Source organism: Eumetopias jubatus, unplaced genomic scaffold (assembly GCF_037043125.1).
Source record: "Eumetopias jubatus isolate StellerSeaLion01/CBP00866 unplaced genomic scaffold, mEumJub1_p1.0 scaffold_4, whole genome shotgun sequence".
In the NCBI taxonomy this organism is placed as follows: domain Eukaryota; kingdom Metazoa; phylum Chordata; class Mammalia; order Carnivora; family Otariidae; genus Eumetopias; species Eumetopias jubatus.
This window is the reverse complement of record NW_028274810.1, coordinates 45,883,279-45,901,996: the sequence shown is the minus strand read 5'-3', so window position 1 is coordinate 45,901,996 and position 18,718 is coordinate 45,883,279. Positions and strand designations below refer to the sequence as shown.

The 18,718-nt window shown below is 36.3% G+C and overlaps 1 protein-coding gene across 1 annotated transcript in view; it reads right to left on the bottom strand.

Moving 5' to 3' along the window:
- Positions 1–18,718, bottom strand: part of LRRIQ3 (leucine rich repeats and IQ motif containing 3) — a 202,775-nt gene that overhangs the window by 87,254 nt on the left and 96,803 nt on the right. The window contains exon 5 of the mRNA XM_028102548.2: positions 7,302–7,455. Coding sequence (XP_027958349.2) covers positions 7,302–7,455 — 154 coding nt within the window. The remainder of the gene's footprint in view (positions 1–7,301; positions 7,456–18,718) is intronic.

The window sequence follows — 18,718 nt, the reverse complement described above, 5'->3', positions numbered from 1 at the left end:
GATAATAATGTTAACACTTAAAATTAAAATTTTAAATCAATACAAAGTAAAACAGATTTGATATTTAAAATGCACTTTAAAAAAAAGAAGATGGTTTCCCTCAGGTCAAGGGAAAATGTACGAGTTATTTAATAATAGAAAATATGGAAAGTCAAAACAACCACATCCAAGACTAGTAGAATATAAATTTGGGCCAATTCTGAATTTCAAAAAAGCCAGATGAAAGATTTTTTTAAAGTCTTTGAAAAATAGGATTTCTCAAGAAAATTAGGATTTATCAGGTCAAAATTTAAGAGAAGGCAAGATCCCAGAGAGGTAAGCCCAACACTCAATACTGCTTTTGTTCTAACAATACTTGTAGATCAGGAAAAAACAACTTACAAACTAAACTATGCGTTTGATGGCTCAAAAGGTCAGGAGTCAAAAATCAAAGCCCATGTCCACACAAGGAGGGGATACTGTCCACATTCAAACTCAAGGCTATACCATGAGATATAAATGAACAGCCCTAAAGTAAAACAAGCCCTGGATAATCCATAAAATCTCAAGTTTTGAACTTTCAGGTGTCCCGATAATGATGGCAATCCCTCGTGCCTGGTTGATAAAGCAAATGAAAATACTTGAAGGGCATAACTGTAAGTCAGTTTTCTGCTTGGTATAAAATTAGGCTTCCCCTCTGAGTCAGTTGCCCAAAAAGACTGAGAAACTGAATAATGAAGAGAGCCAGTCTGAAAGGTACCAGGTAGATTTCTTGCCTTTCCGGAAATACTTCAGGCAGAAATACTCATTGTAGTCTATGGAAGTGTGTACACATGTCTTTTTACACAGAGCAAAAGATTACATCCAAATTATATATTTTAACAAAAGGAAGTCTGTGGCTATATTGCCAGTTGTTCTTTAACTGGTTCTAAAAGGTCAGGGTAGCACGCAGATATGTGAAGGTTCTATGTGAACAGCTGAGATGGCGCTATGATTATGAAAAAAATATAATTTTCAATAACAGAAAAGATGGACACTTCATCGAGGAATGTTAATAATAAAGGAATTTTATTTACATTTGTATTTACATTTGTCTTGTGATTCCTAGGGGACAATATTATCGTATATTATTGATATTAAAGCTCTTATGTATGGGAATGGGATCAACAGAACTCACATTTGTAAGCAGATGTTAAAACATGCTAATGGGGAAAAAGATGCCAATGAAGTTATCATCTGGCATAACTTATAAGGATCTCCTTATAACTTTTTCCTAATTTCTATCTGTCTCAGGTTTAAGTCATTTAATTCTCCTTTATTCACTTCAATGCACCAAAGTGTCTGTTGAGCAGTACAATCAGCACTTCCTAGTTCCTATCTCTTTACTTTTTCCAGATGGGTTATGCTATTAGGTGAATCCTTTGATCAATTCTAAATGGTCACAGGTTGGTTTTTCCAGAAATGAGATACCAAGACAGAGTTAAGTGTACAAAAGATTTATTGGGAAGTAACACCTGTTAAAGGAAAATGGAGGAAGTGGATTAATCAGGGAAAGCTAAACTTTCTGCCAACCACCCTGGAACTCTGAAGCAAAGTCTGTCTGTCTGAAATCCCATACTGAGTAGAAATGGCCAGGTCCTTGTAATATTGCCTTACTCAATAATTGACTGGAATTTGCCTAGAAAAAAAATAGTGTGACCTAGACTTGAAAGCAAAGCCGGACCCTGAAAAAAACTAAAAGCTGGAGCTCTCTGCTAATGACACATCTGAGAAACCACAATGGTAATACTATCCTTGTATGTTTCTGTTCTAATCTTACTCATCTAGTTTCAAGTCTTCTCTCTTTAGTCTCGGTAAAGTCTTTGATTAAAGGGGACATGCTTTATTTATTTTTACTGTCAGTGATGAGCAGAGAAACTGACACCTAAAAAGCACACAATAAATATCTGCAAAACTTTATTAAATGGCTAAATTTAGCCCCCTAAGTATTGATGAGGTCATTAAGCTTTACTTTCACTTTTGAACCATCATTATTGCTTCTTTGAACCCCAAAAGAGGGCTGAATTAAGCTTAAATTAAATTACCCTTAGCCTCAGGCAGCCCTAGCATCTGCCCTTATATACTCTTCTAATATCTCATACTTCCACCTACCACTAAAAGCCACTATTTCCCAGAAGGCTTAATACTCCAGACAACTCCATCTTCTTTGGTCAGACCCATTAGAGGTAAGCAACTAAAACAGACTTGAATTTGTATACTCCTCTCAGCTCCAAACTTTATATAATCAGTCCCTACCCAGTGAGTTTTTCCTAGCTCTTCCCTCCCTCCCTAAAAGTTCCTGCATAAAGCTTGCTTGATTATAATTCTTTAAGGGTTCAGAGTTTGTTTCAGTGCTAAGGACATTGTAAATATTCAAAAAATATCCATTTCAAATGAAGTGAATTACTGATGGGGCCCCAAAATGACAGATAATAACAAAGGGCAATTTTTAAAGAATGTCATCATAAAGCTTCTTTCTTATAGAATTATATAAGCTGGAACAATATTACAGAAATGCACTGAAAATAAAGGTCAGTTTCCAGTATAAAACAGCACTCTTATTTCACAAAACAACAAAATTTAAAAATAAAATATCTATCCGTAAGTTTTTTAACACCTCACATAATTAAAATGAGGTGATCAAATCCACATCTCCTGAATCCAATATAAGATCAACCCTCTCTATATTTTCTTAGTATCACTTACTGTTAAACTAGAAAAAGAGGGCAAAAGTAAATTCAATATTTCTTGGCTTGTAATATGATTATTCTGATTATTATTCTGATTATTCTCTCCCTCTACCTCCATATTTACCTGAATTTAAAGTAGGTGCACACACACAAAAATAATTCTCATATATGACTAGTTACTTGGATTTATAAAATTAGGGCAAACTCATCCTTCCATACCAGCTGTGCTGTGCAAACAGCAGGGAATATCATCTACATAGACTATGATGTAATTGCAATTGTACACTGCACACCAGCCCTGATTAAGGAGAGCCCTTTTCTTTCCTCTTACTCATATAGGCCATGTGATAAATCATCTCACCTTTTTAACAATAAAAAGAGAACTACAGCTCACCAAAGATACACAGATGGCAAGTAAACATGAAAATATGTACATGTCATTAAGGAATTTCCAGTTAAACCAACAAGACGTTATTAAACATCTATTAGAATAGCCAAAATCTAGAACACTGACACCACCAAATCCTGGCAAAGATACCAAGCAAGAGGAACTCTCATTCATTGCTGGTAGGAATGCAAAATGGTACAGCCACTTTGGAAGAGAGTTGGGCAGCTTTTTTACAAAACTAAATATATTCTTACCATATGATTCAGCAATCATGCTCTACTGTATTTACCTAAACAACCTGAAAATTTATGTCCACACGAAAACCTGCACATGGATGATTACAGCAACTTTGTTCATAAGTGCCAAAATTTCGAAGTAACTAAGAGGTCCTTCAATAGATGAATGGATAAACTGCAGTACACCCAGACAATGAAATAGTATTTAGTGCTAAAAGGAAATGAGCTATTAAGCCATGAAGAGAAGGAGGAAACTTAAATGCATATTACTAAGTGAAAGAAGCCAATCTGAAAGTCTATATCTACATATAGATATCTATATCTATATATATATAAAGATATATATATAGGGAAACATTTAATAACAATGGCAAAGGTTCATAGGACTGTATTTGAAAACATGTTGTTCTATTTGGTTTTACAAAAATGTTCAATATGGCATGTATACACCACTAGCATTAGTTATGAGAAAAATAAATTTTTGGAAGCAAGGAAAAAAATCAATAAATATATTCTAAATTTTAACCAAATCAGCATATCTAAAGCAAATCTTACTTTAGTATAGATGACTGCCATATTAGATAATGTCTGGTGTCTCCAGGAATCATACAATGGCATAAAGGAGTACAAATGTGAACATTCAATGTATTAAAAGTGATTCCAAGTAAGAAATCCCTTCCAGAGAAATTGGATTAGATTGCCTTATTGATCCCTCTCCTCATTTTGTTGCTAACTAGGGAGAACATATGCACCCTCTCCAGAAAATGTGTCAAGATAAAGGGTATGTAATTCCAACCTTCATGCTTCAAGAAGGGAAGGTGTTGCTCAAGTTCTAAGAAAAAAAAATAGATCATGATTCTAGGAGATAGGCTGTCAGAGAAGATTGAGATCTACAAGATAGATTTGTTCTTTCCTTCCATGAGGTTGAAACCCTTAAGGTTCCTGGCCATCACTCTTTTTTACTTCTTAGATGCTTTCTCTCCTTCCTAACAACATATGACTAAACCAGCTTAAGGAAGCTTTAGATGTAAGGGTTTGGGGGCAGGAGGAAGGGGAGCAACTAGGCTGCCTCTGAGATAAATACATGGCAAATTGCTTTCCCCTCCTCTGAATCTCTTTCCTTTTGGCTCCAATGGGTGTGACTTTCTCTCATACTATATCTCTTCTAAAATTCATGTTTGCAATATAGGAAATAAGTGAAAGAATAATGTAAAGCTAACAAAGGATAAATAATGAAGAATATCTCATAGTCTAGCCAAGGTTACTAAAATTTTGCAATGGAATTTCAGGCCAACATCCAGTTAGAAACTGCTTTGTTTGCTATTACTCCCTATACATACATTTTCCACAGTAACTTTTGAAGGAAAGGGTTGACTATGTCAAAGAAAATTTCAAATATTCTTGGGTGTCCCAGCAAAATCCATCATAATAGTATCTAAATTTCCCTAAAATACATTATAATAATATAAAAGCTTCCCTAAAACTTGATCTAATTGACCACCATAATTCTGTATCTATGTTCCTCCTCTGCAAAAGGACCAATCACCATTTGACCATGTAAGCCATGGGCAAATAATGTCCCTAGCAATTGTTCCAGATCCTCAATTTCCTCTGATCCATTTTTTTAATCAGATTCCTTACTCATGAATGCTGACTTTTGGTTCTGTATCTCCTTTAATAGCTTAAGCATGCACCATAAATTCTGGATGCTTATATGGACTTCTGGTTTTGCAGCACAGCATTTCTTAAATAAATGTACCTTGAACTCACTCCTGTAGCTCCTTCCATTTTAGGTTACCATGAATATGGGGCATTTTATGCCTTTTGGACCAAGCACATTTCATCCCCAAACAGGAGAAAAACAGACACTGATTACTTTTCTAATTACTAAAACTTGAATTCCACCCTTTACTAATCCTTTCCATTATTTGCTCACAGCATTTTTAAAAATGAACTCACAGTATTAAATACCAATATTTTATTACTTCCTCCCTTTTCCCTACTTCTTTTTAAAATGTTTCTTGGATCCTAGGTTCTCTTAGGCACTCTATGGCATCACTTACTCTCACTATAGTTTCTAATTAACCAAGCACTAAGTCACTAATAACTAGATATGTAAGTAACAAAAATAACAAAAGAATAGTATACCAAATAAGTGAGCTAAAGAGGAGACTACAAAAGAAGCCACCAGAAGATGGAACAACGATTTTATAGAGAAAAAGTAAAGACTCAAAGATGAATCTTATAATTAAGGATCATTTCAATTACTCTAAGAAATTGAGCTGAGCAACTTCTATAATGTTTTATGAATAGTAGCTATAAAGAGTGAAAAAGCATAGGAAAATGTACATATTTATTGAATATGAAAGAATAGTTCTTTAATATTTTTAGTTTTTTAATATTCTATAGTATAGTCTATATATAGTTCTTTAATATTCTAATAATAGTGACATGCTTAGCAGAATTATCAATGATATTAAAGAGCTTTACAACATTCCTTACAGTGAATATATTTTCCAATATTTCTTAACATTCAAAATTCTTCCTGACAATGATATATTCTATGTAACTTCACAGATATTAAATAAAATACCTCTATAATATGAATATTTTATTCCTATTTATGCACACATAATAGTCACTTGCCATAATACAATGTATACCCATATATGTATATAAGATTTTGCATATGGATATAGGACTATGTATATAAACATGTATCTGTATATGAGTGTGTAAATATTTTATAAATATATAAATATATACCCAAATTGGTTGTCAATTGGATATGTACCATATGCAACATTCAGTGAAAGTTTCCTCTGCATAAAGCATTTAAAAAAGTCGGTAACGTACCTGAAATCAGTGAGTTTATATTCTATATAGAGGGCCAAAAGACACTTCAAATGAACTTCATACTTTTATAGAGCATAATATCATCTAGAACAAATTAATACAGTTGGTACCATGTGCAAATGAGGAAAATGTTTTGAATGGGATACATCTGCCTTTAAACCTATGTTTTTATTCAATGGATAATTTTTTGTGGCTTTTAAGGGCTTGAAGGTATTCCTGTGCTATTTTCTCAAACACATGTCCTCACTAACACTGAAATCAGAGACTAATGACAGTCTGGACCTTTTGTCATCCTTTCTAATCATGTTAATATAATGGAAACAATTGTAGTGCAAGCTACTTAGACACAGGCCCACATGTGAAGGAGTTTATCACAAACAGTGCTTTACACATTATTAAAAGTTTGCTCTAGTTAGTTATACTACAATGCCAAGTCTTCATTTCTACCATTACATAATATCCAAATTAAAAAAAAAAAAACTCTAAAGATAAAAAAAGCACAAACTCTGGAGTCAGAAGACCTGAAGTTAATTAAGTCTTAGCAATGCCACTCAATTGTGTGGCTTTTGTTAAGTTAGTTAACCCATCAGAGCCTTAGTTTCCCTATTTATAAAAATGAGATAAAAAATACCTATCTTACAGTGTTGTGGAGACTAAATTATAGAATACATGCAAAATATCTAGCACAGTGCCTGATACATAGTAGGCACTCAATAAATAAAAACTTTGTTCTTTTTTCAATGTGTAACAGCATAAAACACTCAATGAATATATATAGTATCATCAGTCTTTAATAAACTACTTTTTTAAGTTTTCAACTACTATGAAGAGATTTTTACATTAATGTTAATAACTACTTGTAATAATCAATACAAGAAAAAATATATACAAAACATAAATTATAAAATGGTTGTAATAAGAATAATGCACCACAAAAATTATATTTGTGCTGTTATTATATGACCTTTTATCATCAAGAAAATCTCAAGCAGAATATTAACAATAAATGGAAACTATTTAAAAGAATGAAGAGATTTTACTAATGCTACATAAATCATAACTATAGTATCTTTAAAATATTTTAAAGATAAGTAATAAACTAATTATACTTACATGTTTCCAATGTGTAAGCTTTCCTGTTATATTAGTTTCAGGCTGAAAAAAGAGATCCTTGAAGAGCCTGGCTTCATATCCTTTTTGTATGTAAATCCATTTTGTTTCACATTCACTAATAAATTTCTCCTGATGTTTTTTGCACAACAAGGGGCTGAATATAAGGGGGAAATTGTCATTTAGTTTTTTGGTTTTTTTTTTTTTTTTAGATTTTTTGCCATAAGGAAAGAAAACTACTCATGAGTTCACTTACACGTTTGAAAACACGGTAGTAAATTTAATGTGATAATTTGTTTTCATATTACTACTATATAAAACTATTTAGGCACTAAGGTTTGCTCATCATCATTCACCAAGGGATGAATGAGCATTGAGAAATCTCTGGTGATATGAATCCACAAACAATTCTGTACTTATGTTTGGCTATGTATTTTATAATATAATGGCAAGAAGAACATGACTAAATTATCTATAGAAATATAAGGTAACCAGTATGAACTCTTGATTTTTCTGCTCCAGTGCAGAAGTCAGTAACACTCATTCTATGTGATGAAATAGTAAAGTTGTTTGAATTAAAATGATGAACCAAGTAGAAAGATTACAGTTGCCATTATTATTAATTAGCAGAGGTAAAAAAAATTAACCAAGGAAAGCAATTTTTCCCATTTTCCAGATTTTTAAAATGGGCTCCATCTATTCATTTCTTCATTCAAAATATTTTGTTAATGACCTAGTGTACAATAAAGTAAAAAACTAAAACTTATAATGGCTTTAATAAGATAGAAGTTTACTTTTTTTCTCATGATGACCAGTGGGGCAGCTCTGTTCTATAAAGTCATTAAATCTTGCCTCACCCTTTTCAGACACACTGTCAGCAACCCATATAACTGATGCATTCCAGCCCATGAGAAGTGAAAAACATGAAAACAAAGAGGATACAATTATCATTTAGGCACTTCAAGCTGCAGTTGTACTTATTACTTCTGCTCACTTACAAATGTAACAAAAATATAGTCAGATAAACACACAGAGCTACAAATAAAACAGGTTACTGAAATCTTAGTGGTCACCTAACTGCCAAAAGAAGAAAAAACGAAGGGATTTTTCAACAAGAAAGTATTATTCTGAAAGTGACCAATATGTGCTCTGTGAAGAGAAGAAAGTCCCTAATACCATGAAGTTTATATTCTTTTATAAGTAAAGATAGATAGGGGCGCCTGGGTGGCTCAGTCAGTTGAGCATCTGCCTTTAGCTCAGGTCATGATCCCAGGGTCCTGGGATCAAGCCCTCCCTGCTCAGAGGGGAGTCTGCTTCTCCCTCCCCTCCCTGCTCCTGCTTGCTCTCCCTATCCCTGTCACCAGGTCTGTCTCTCTCTCAAATAAATAAATAAATAAAATATTAAAAAATAAGTAGAGATAGATAATATAGAAATAAAACACTAGAAATATGAGTGAATTGCTTTTCACACAGGCTGGATTGGGATAGTAATACCAAGAAGAAACAAGATATGGTGGTAATCTCAGGAAACAAACAAAAAATTCTAGTAGAGCAAACAGCAAGTACAAAAAGCTAGTCAGAGCAAGTCACTGGGATGGACAATCATTGTTGAGTTTTGAGAAAAAAGAGAAGCTCTGAATAGAATCACACTGAGGAGATAATTTCTGGGATACAGTTGTGAGGAGTTCTGTGGATCCTCTCCCCAGTGAAACAACCATTTAAAATCTCTGGAAATTGTCTTAAGGGCATATAGCAAATACACAAATATTTATTCAATAAAATCTATTATATCTCAGTAAGAACAGTGAGACACTGTTGAATTTAAACAACTTACCCTCTCTTTTCTCTCTCTCCCCTGACCCAAGTTCAGACTACCAGAAGTTCCACTCCAAAAAGGCGAAACCAAGAAAACACAGGATCCCTTCCCTACCTTGTTCCAGTCAAGGGTTACAGTGTCATTGCAAGAAATACCCTAGCCTGGGTCTATGTTGTAGAGAATCTATTTCAAGTAAGAATGTCTGAGAGAACTTGGGTTCTCTTCCTCCTCTCAGAACTCACTTATAAGGCAGAAGCTCTAACCCAGGTGCAATAGGTAGAGAATACTGGAACCCTGATAGCCCTTGCCCTCAGAAAGTGATAAACACTTAAAAGGAGAAGGGTAGATCTAAGAGAGCAGAAAGCTAAACTAAACCATCTTGAGGTTTACCAAAGAGAACTAGGAGAAGAGACGGCTAAGGAGAGCCCTTCTGATATCTGAACAAACTGCAAAAACTGGCTTCAAAGATTACTTCTGTAAAGAGCCCAGTTTTAAAAGATCACACTATGGAGCAATTTATTTCCCAGGATATTGTTGAAAACAATAGAGTAGTCAGCTGGCAATTAGTGAAAGCTAATAATAGGTGTGATATCAAAGGAGTTCAGAATAGCCTAACAGAGAAATCAGAAAAAGAGAAACTCAAAGAGAGCCCTGCTAAAATCACTGTCATTTCAAGCGTGACTGCACCTGGCTAAAAGTTTGCCCTCTAAGGAGCAATACCAGAGGCTACCCAATGCAGGGGAAATAAAGTTTACTAAAATAGTCTAGCGAGGTTATTAAACAAATAAACAAGTCCTGGGTAAGGAGATCAATCAAGGGTGGTTACAATATACTATTAAAATGTCCAGTTTTCAACAAAAAAATTAGGAGGCAAAGAAACACAAAAGTATAAGCAAAGAGTAGGCCTTTGAAACTGCCTTTGAAAGGGACAAATCACAGACATAATAGATAAATACTTCAAGGCAACTATTACAAACATGTTTAAAGGAAATAAGCCTCAAATAAGTAAAGAAAGGTATAAAGACAATATCTTTTCAAATAGAGATTATCAATAAAGACATAGAAATTATAAAACAGAACCAAATGGAAATTCTGCAGTTGAAAAGTACAGTAACTGAAATGATAATTTTGCCAGAGTAATTGAACAGTAGATTTGAATTGGAAGAAGAAAAAAATCAGAAAACTTGAAGAGACTGATAAAGATTATGCTGATAAACAGAAAATAATGAAGACAAATGAACAAACCCACAAAAAAAAATGTGGGATACAATTAAGTCCACCAACATATGAATATTCAGACTTACCAGAGCAGAGGAGATAGAGAAAAGAGACTGAAAAAAATATTAGAAGTATTAAAACATTCTGAAATCTCATGAAAAACATTAATCTACACATCCAAGAGCTCAAAAAAACTGTAAGTAAAATAAACGCATAAAAATCACATCCAGACATATCATAGCAAAATAGTTGAAATCCATGTGCACGTGGGAGGCTCAGTCGGTTAAGCATCTGCCTTCAGTTCAGGTCATGATCTCAGGGTCCTGGGATTGAGACCTGCATCAGGCTTTCTGCTCAGTGGGGAATCTGCTTCTCCCTCTCATTCTCCCTCTATGCGCTCTCTCTCTTTCTGTCTCTCACTCTCAAATAAATAAATAAATTCTTTAGAAAAAATAGTTGAAATCCAAAATCAAAGGGAAAATCCTGAGAACAGCAGAACAAAAAGCCTAGCCATGCAGAAGGGAACCCAAATAAGATTGACTGCAGACTTCTCACAAGAAACAATGGAGGTCAGCAGGCAGTAGTATGACATAATCAAAGTACTAAAAAGAGGGGGGAAAAAATCTTTCAACCAAGAATTTTATATTCATCAAAACCATCTTTTGAAACTGAAAGTGAGAAGAAGTAACATCATTAAGATGGTGACATATGTCATTCCTGACTTTGCTCTCCCACCCAAGAACAACTAATAACCATTCGTGGATAAAACACCATTGAGAGAATCCTAGAACATAGAGGTAAGGCTGAAGCACACCCTCCAATGCACCACAGAGACCAAGACATAATGCAGTAGAAGGGTAAAAGGAATGGCTACATGTGGACAGCAATCCTCCTGCTTCAGGCCAGCGCAGCACCACACTGAGAGGTCTCCCCTGAGCCTACAGCTCTTCCAGTGGGAAAAGAGAACCCAAGGGTGATATCCAGCTCCTGCAGTGTTGTGGGTCATTTTGGGGAAGCCCCTACTCTGGTCTCACCCTAGGGCGATTATAGAGGAATCTGTGGTGCTCAACTATTGGGAATCTGATTGTGATAAAGCAGGGTGAGACCAGCACTGGGATCTCAGCAGATTGAATTCTTACCAGCAGAGCCCACGTAGTAGTCCCAAAGAGTGTTTCTGCTCATTTGCAGAATCAAATCAGTGGCACAATATGATCAAGGAACTTGGCAGGCTATGGGTCTGCCTGATTCGCGTAGTCAAACAAGGAGATTTGCTGGCCCTGGAGCCTGGTATGCCATTGCCTGGGAGCTAAGTCATAGCCCTACCACCTTAAAGCATGGCTCCTGGCATCATTTGACAGGCAGGAACACCAGCAATGCTCAAGCTAAGAGGTAGGTGGGCAGGGCTGATCACCCCCAGGGCAAATGTAGCACCTGGTTTAGAGGGTTCCCCTGCTTTGCCCAGTCAAGGGACTTAATTCATAGCCTCACCACTGCTCACTATAGCTCCTGGTCCCCCTCAATGGGAAAGCCTGTTTAGGAAAACTTGGGAGTTGTCTGAAGTGGTCCCCCCACAGGAGAGCTGAGTCATAGCCCCACCTGCTGCAGACCATGATCCCTGTTTCCATCTGACAGAAAGGGCTGGTGAGAATATCCAGAAGCCGCTCTGTAATCCAGCAAAAACGAGTGGCAGGCAGATGGAGCTGACTGCCCCCGAGGCAAGCCAGTGGTCCTGTTCAGCCAGGAAACTTGCATCAGGGACAGTTTGAGTCAAGGCCACAAAGAACCTTACTGGCCTTGGAATTGCTGCTTCTCTCACTGTACCTAGGCCAGGAAACGGATTTGTATTCATTGCTGAATATTGGCTTTAGCCTGCCCAACCTGCGAATCTTACCAGAGCACACAAGAAACTGTGCATCCCAGCCAATAGCTCTGCTCATAGTGGCATCTGAACAGAGCACAACCCATGGCTTTCCCTGTCTGTAGAGCAAAGCTGGTGGCCGCACCTGACGAGGCTATTCAGTCACATAATGAGAAGTGGAAGCCCTGACTCCCGTCCTACTGTCCTGCCAGGACAAAGAAACCAACCCAAAGCTTCGTCTCCTGCTGAGTATACGACCAAATCCCAACCATCTAATAAATCTAACCAGAGACTGATCCAAGCAACCATAGAGCCCACACTACATTCTCACATGGGCAAGCCAAGTGAGAACCAAGCCAGGAGTCCTGTCTCGCTCTTCTCAGCCAGTGGTACACCCTCAGAGCTAGAACAGCTGCCTCACCAAAAATAGACCCTAACAGCAGGCACCACCTGCCCAAGGACATTATCAGCAAACACATCCAGATACACAAACTGAGCTATCTGGAGAAGTGCCTCTATCAAAGTGAACCTATAAAGTCTGGAAAAAGACTTTTTAACCAAATGTGCAGATACCAATGTAAGGAATGAAAGATGGCAAAAATCAAGTAAGTATAACATGGGTACTAATAAAGCTCCAATAACTGGCCCTAAAGAAATTGAGATCTATGAACTATCAGACAATTCATCTCCTAAAGGGCCTACATGCAGATTTACCCACCCAGGGCCCAGTGCAGAAGTAGTCCTTTAAAAACCACCCAGACTTTGGGTGAAGGACTCATTTCCTAATTCTAAAGCATTGATTACTTACTAGATTATCCTACAGAATCAGAGGAGTGGATGACATCTTCCTGCTCTCCCCCTGTTTTGCTAAAGCTGGAAGTTACCACCAACCCCCCTCCCTCCTGTGGGTGTCACCATTATGCTCCAGCTAACGGGCACTTTTCCTGCATGCTCTCCTGCCTTGCCAAAGCCAGCAGGTAACATCTCTCTCTCTCTCTTTTTTTTTTCCTTTCTTTTCTTCTTCCTTCTCCTTCTTCTTTTCTATTTCTTTCTTTTTTTGGTAGATTCCATTTTTGCACTTTCCCTCTACTGCACTCCAAAACACCAATATAGCCCAGAGGGGAGCTTCTTCACCTATCTAGTGCCCCAGTTTTTATATCAGTCACCTGGTTTTTACAGCTGCCTTTAATCACCTGGCTATGGAGACAAAGGGGACTTGAGTTCTTGGGTCCCATGGGACTATAACAATTGGAGAGAAGTTCTTGGCAGACTACAAATCCCAGGGCACTAAATAGATAGCACATTGAAACACACTGCCCATCTTTCTGAGAAAGAAGCCATTTCTTTCCCCAGGACATTTGGCCTGAGGGTCAGGTTTCTGGTTTGGCACAATTATAAGAACCTATCGAAGTGTTCTCAGAGAACTAAGGCCAGTGGATATAATCTTTGCACTCTCCCTCGCTTCAGTGCAGCTAGCTAAGTATCTTCCTGAAAGGCATTTATACCCTTTCCTGGTGCCCAGATTTTTGTAGCTGCTGTCAGGGGACAGGTCTATATTGACTAGCTCTGGTAACCAGTAACACTTATACTCACAGGTCCCACAGGAATGTAAATAATGGATAAAAAGTTCTTAAACAGCTACCATGCCCAGGTTATAGCACAAAGCAGCAGATACAGGAGTTCAATCTTTCTGTTAAAGAGACCTATTAACTTCAGGTTATAGCTTCAGCCTGAGGGGCAGGATTCTAATTAAACACATATCTAAGGACTAACTGTAAACATTTCCTGAAACCTTGGAGGGTGGGCACTAATTTCACGCTCTCTCCCTCCACCATGCTCTCCTAGAGCACTAGCATCTCTCAAAGAAAGCTCCTGTCCAAGTCTCTTACCTGATGGTACCCTGGTTTTTATGGCTGCTGCCCAGGGGATAGTCCTTGATCCTCAGGCTCTGGTGGCTGGGGCTGGGGAAGGGGAGGAGGAGCTTGTGTTCCTGGGTCACACAAGACTGTAACAATCAGAGAGACAGTTCTTGGCAGATTACCACCCACAGGGCACTACAAAGACAATAGACAGAAACACATCCCTAGACTTTCTATGAAAGAGACCTACTTGCTAGTGCTGGAGTTTCAGACATAGGGACAGACTTACAGGCTTGGCATGCATCTAAAGGCCATGGAAGTACTCTTAGGAACTATAGGCTGGGGTATGCCATCTTTGCATTCTCCCTCTGGCTCACTACAGCTCACAGGTAACTCCCAGAAAGGAGCTTGTACACTCATTTGGAGCCAGTATTATTGCCAATGCTACCCAGGGGACATATCCAGATCACCTAGCTCAAGACCCCAGCAGGATTTATGATTATAGTCCCACAGAACAGTCTATATTTGCACTCTAAAAGCTACTGCTTCAGGGTCTGGCTTCCAATCAGCCTGAATCTAAGTATTAGATGAAATCCTCCCTTTTGGGACACTGACTGGTCTTGGCACACACTCAATTATGGGGGGCTATTAAAAATAAAATAGGCTCTTTGTACAATCACAAAGACAACCAAGAGCTAGGGCAGCATGGGAAAATAAGGTTCATCTCCCACATGAGACCAATCCTTCAAGAGTAGGAGAGGTAGCTGTCTTATCTAATACATAGAAAGCAACACAGAGAGTCAAGCAAAAGGTAGAAACAGAGGAAAACATCCCAAATGAAAGAATAAAATAAAAACCTCAGGGTAGAGGTGAGGGGAGGAAACTTTAATATATGGAGATAAGTAATTTACCTAACAGAGTTCAGAGAATCGATGCTCATTAAACTCAGGAGAAAAATGATTAACACAGTGGGAACAACAAATAGATAGAAAATATAAGAAAATTCCAATCAGAAGAAATCAATAACTATGCTGAAAAATACATTAGAGGGATTCCATAATAGACTAGATAGAGCAGAAGAAAGGATCAATAAACTCAAACACAGGGCAGAGGAACTCAGCCAATCAGAGCAGCAAAAAGAAAGAAAATGAAAAAGGTAAATACAGATTAATGAATATATGGGACAATGTCAAACAGACAGACATTTGCATTACAGAAATTTCACAAGAAGGGAGAAAGAAAGGGGTGAAATGGTATTTGAAGAAATAATGGTTGAAATTTCCCTAATCTGGAGAAAGATATATCCAGATCCAGGACCCACAGAGTTCCAACTAAGATGAAATCAGAGACCTACACCAAGACACATTATAATAAAACTGTCAAGTTTAAAAACAAGAAGAGAATTTTAAAAGCCGCAAAAGAGAAACAACTTGGCACGTATAAGGGAGCCCTCATAACACTATCAGCAGATTTTTCATCAGAAACCTTACAAGCCAGAAGGGAGAGGTATGATATATTCAAAGTGCTAAAAGCAGAAAATTCTCAACTAAAATACTCTACCCAGCAGCACATATCATTCAGAATTAAAAGAGAAATAGAGAATTTTCTAGAGAAGCAAAGACTAAGGAGCCTATCACCAATAAGCTTACCTTACAAAAAATGTTAAAGATACTCTTTAAGCTGAAAAGAAAGGACATTAATTAGCAACAATAAAACAACAACAAAAACAAAAGGACAGCTCTCAGTGTTGAAGGTAAATAGTATAGTAAAGGTAGTTGATCGATCACTTATACAGCTAGTATGAAGGTTAAAAGACAAAAGAAGTAAAAATAAGGGTAACTGTATTAACTAGTTAAGGAATGAACAAGATCAAAATGCAAAATGTGACAACAAAAACAAAGTGTTGGGAGGGAAGGGTAAAATGTAGGGATTTAAAATACTTTGAAACTTAAGTTATCAACTTAAAATAAATTATTATAAGTTGTTATATTTAAGCCTCATGGTAACCACCAAGAAAATACCTATAGTAGATAAACAAAAGATAATGAGAAAGAAATCTAAGCATATCACAAAAGAAAGTCATCACACCACAAAGGAAGACAGCAAGAGAAAAAAAAAAGAGAACTACAAAACAAAATAAAATAAAAAAAAAACCCACTAAAACAATTAACAAAATGTCAGTAAGTACATAACTATCAGTAATTAATTTAAATGTAGATGCATTATATTCTCCAAAAGACACAGAATGGCAGAACGGACCCTTTTTTAAAGACCAATCTATAGGCCGCCTCTAAGAGACTAGACTCACTTCAGATCATGCAAGATTGAAAGTGAGGGCGTGAAAAAGATATTCCATGCAAATGAAAACCAACAGAAAGCTGGGGAAACTATATTAATATCAGACAAAACAGATTTCTGTTTGTTTGCTTCTTGTTGCTGTTGTTGTTTTTCAAAATAGACTTTAAAACAAACACTGTAGCGAGACATAAAGAAGGGCATTCCATAATGATAAAGAAGTCAATCCAACAAGAGGATATATCATTTGTAAATATTTATATACCCAACATAAGATAATCTAAACATATAAAACACATGTTAACAGACCTAAAAGGAGACATAGTGAAACAATGATAGTAGGGGACTTTAATACCCCAGTTACATCAATAGATAAATCATCCAGATAGAAAATCAACAGAAAACATCAACCTTAAATAAAATGTTAAGCCAGATGAACTTAACAGATGTATATAGAACATTTCATCCCAAAGAAATGCAATACACATTTTCTTTTTTTTTTTAAAGATTTTATTTATTTATTTGACAGAGAGAGTTAGGGAGAGCAGGAACACAAGCAGGAGGAGTGGGAGAGGGAGAAGCAGGCTTCCCGTGTAGCAGGGAGCCCGATGTGGGGCTTGATCCCAGGACCCTGAGATCATGACCTGAGCTGAAGGCAGACGCTTAATGACTGAGCCACCCAGGCGCTCCGCAATACACATTTTCTTAAATGTACATACAACATTCTCCAGAATAGATCATATATTAGGCCACCAAAGGAGTCATAACAAATTTAAAAAACTGAAATCATACCAAGCATCCCTGCCAACCACAATGGCATAAAACTAGAAATAAACTATAAAAAGAAAACTGGGAAATTAACAAATATGTGGACACTAAACAACATGCTATTGAACAATCAATGAGTCAATGAAGAAATAAAAAAAATAAGATAAAAATACCTGGAACAAAACAAAATGGAAATATGATATACCAACACTTATGGGATATAGCAAAAGCAATTCTAAGAAAGAAGTTCGTAACAATTAATGCCTACCTCAGAAACAAGAAAAGTCTCAAGTAAACTAACCATCCACCTTATGGAACTAAAAAAATAAGTACAAATGAATCCCAAAAAGAAGGAAGGAAATAACAAAGATCAAAGCAGAAATAGATAAAATATAGACTAAAAATATTGTAGAAAGGATCAATGAAACCAAGAGCTGTTTCTCTGGAAAGATAAACAAAACTGACAAAATGTTAGGAAGACTCATCCAGAAAAAAAGTCTCATTAAATAAAATCGAAATGAAAGAGGAGATGTTGCAAATGATACCACACAAATACTAAAAATTGTGAGACTATTACAAACAATTAAAGGCTAACAAATAGGTAAACCAAAAAGAAATGGATACATTCAAAGAAACATACAACCTTCCATGACTGAATCTTAAAGAAACAGAAAATCTGAACAGACAAATTACTAGTAGGTAGAATGAATCAGTAATCTTAAAACTCCCTACAAACAAAAGGTCAGGACCAGATGGTTTCACTGTCAACTTGTCCCAAACATTTCAAGTAGAATTAATACCAATCCATCTCAAACTCTTCCAAAACTAGAAGAGGAAACACTTCCAAACTCTATTTATAAGGCCAGCATTATCCTGATATCAAAATCAGACAAGGACATCACAAGAAAAAAAAAATTATAGGCCAGTATCCCAGATCTTCAACAAATTATTAGCAAACTGAATTCAACAATATATTAAGAGTACTGTACACCATGATCAAGTGGGATGTATTCCAGAGTTGTAAAGATGGTTTAACATTTGCAAATCAATCAACATGATACACTACATTAACAAAACAAAGGCTAAAATTCATATGATCATCTCAATTGATTAAGATAAAAAACATTTCACAAAATTCAATATCCATTTATGATAAAAATTCTCAATAGAGTGTGTATAAAGGAAATGTACCTCAACATAACAAGGACCAGATATGACAAGCCTACAGCTAACATTATATTCAATGCTGAAAAGTTAAGAGCTTTTCCTCAAAGATCAGGAACATGACAAAGATACCCACTCTTGCCAATTTATTCCACATAGTATTGGAAGGGTTACCCAGAGCAATTAGGCAAGAAAAAGACACAAAAAGTATTCAAAGTGGAAGGAGGAAGTAAACTGTCACTATTTGTATATGGCATTATATTATATGTAGAAAACCCTAAAGACTCCATCAAAAAACTGCTTGAATTAATAAATGAATTCAGTAAAGTTGTAAGATACAAGACCCACATACAAAAATCTGTTGTTTCTATACAATAATAACAAACTATCAGAAAAAGAAGTCAAGAAAACAATTCCATTTACAATCACATCAGAAAAAGTA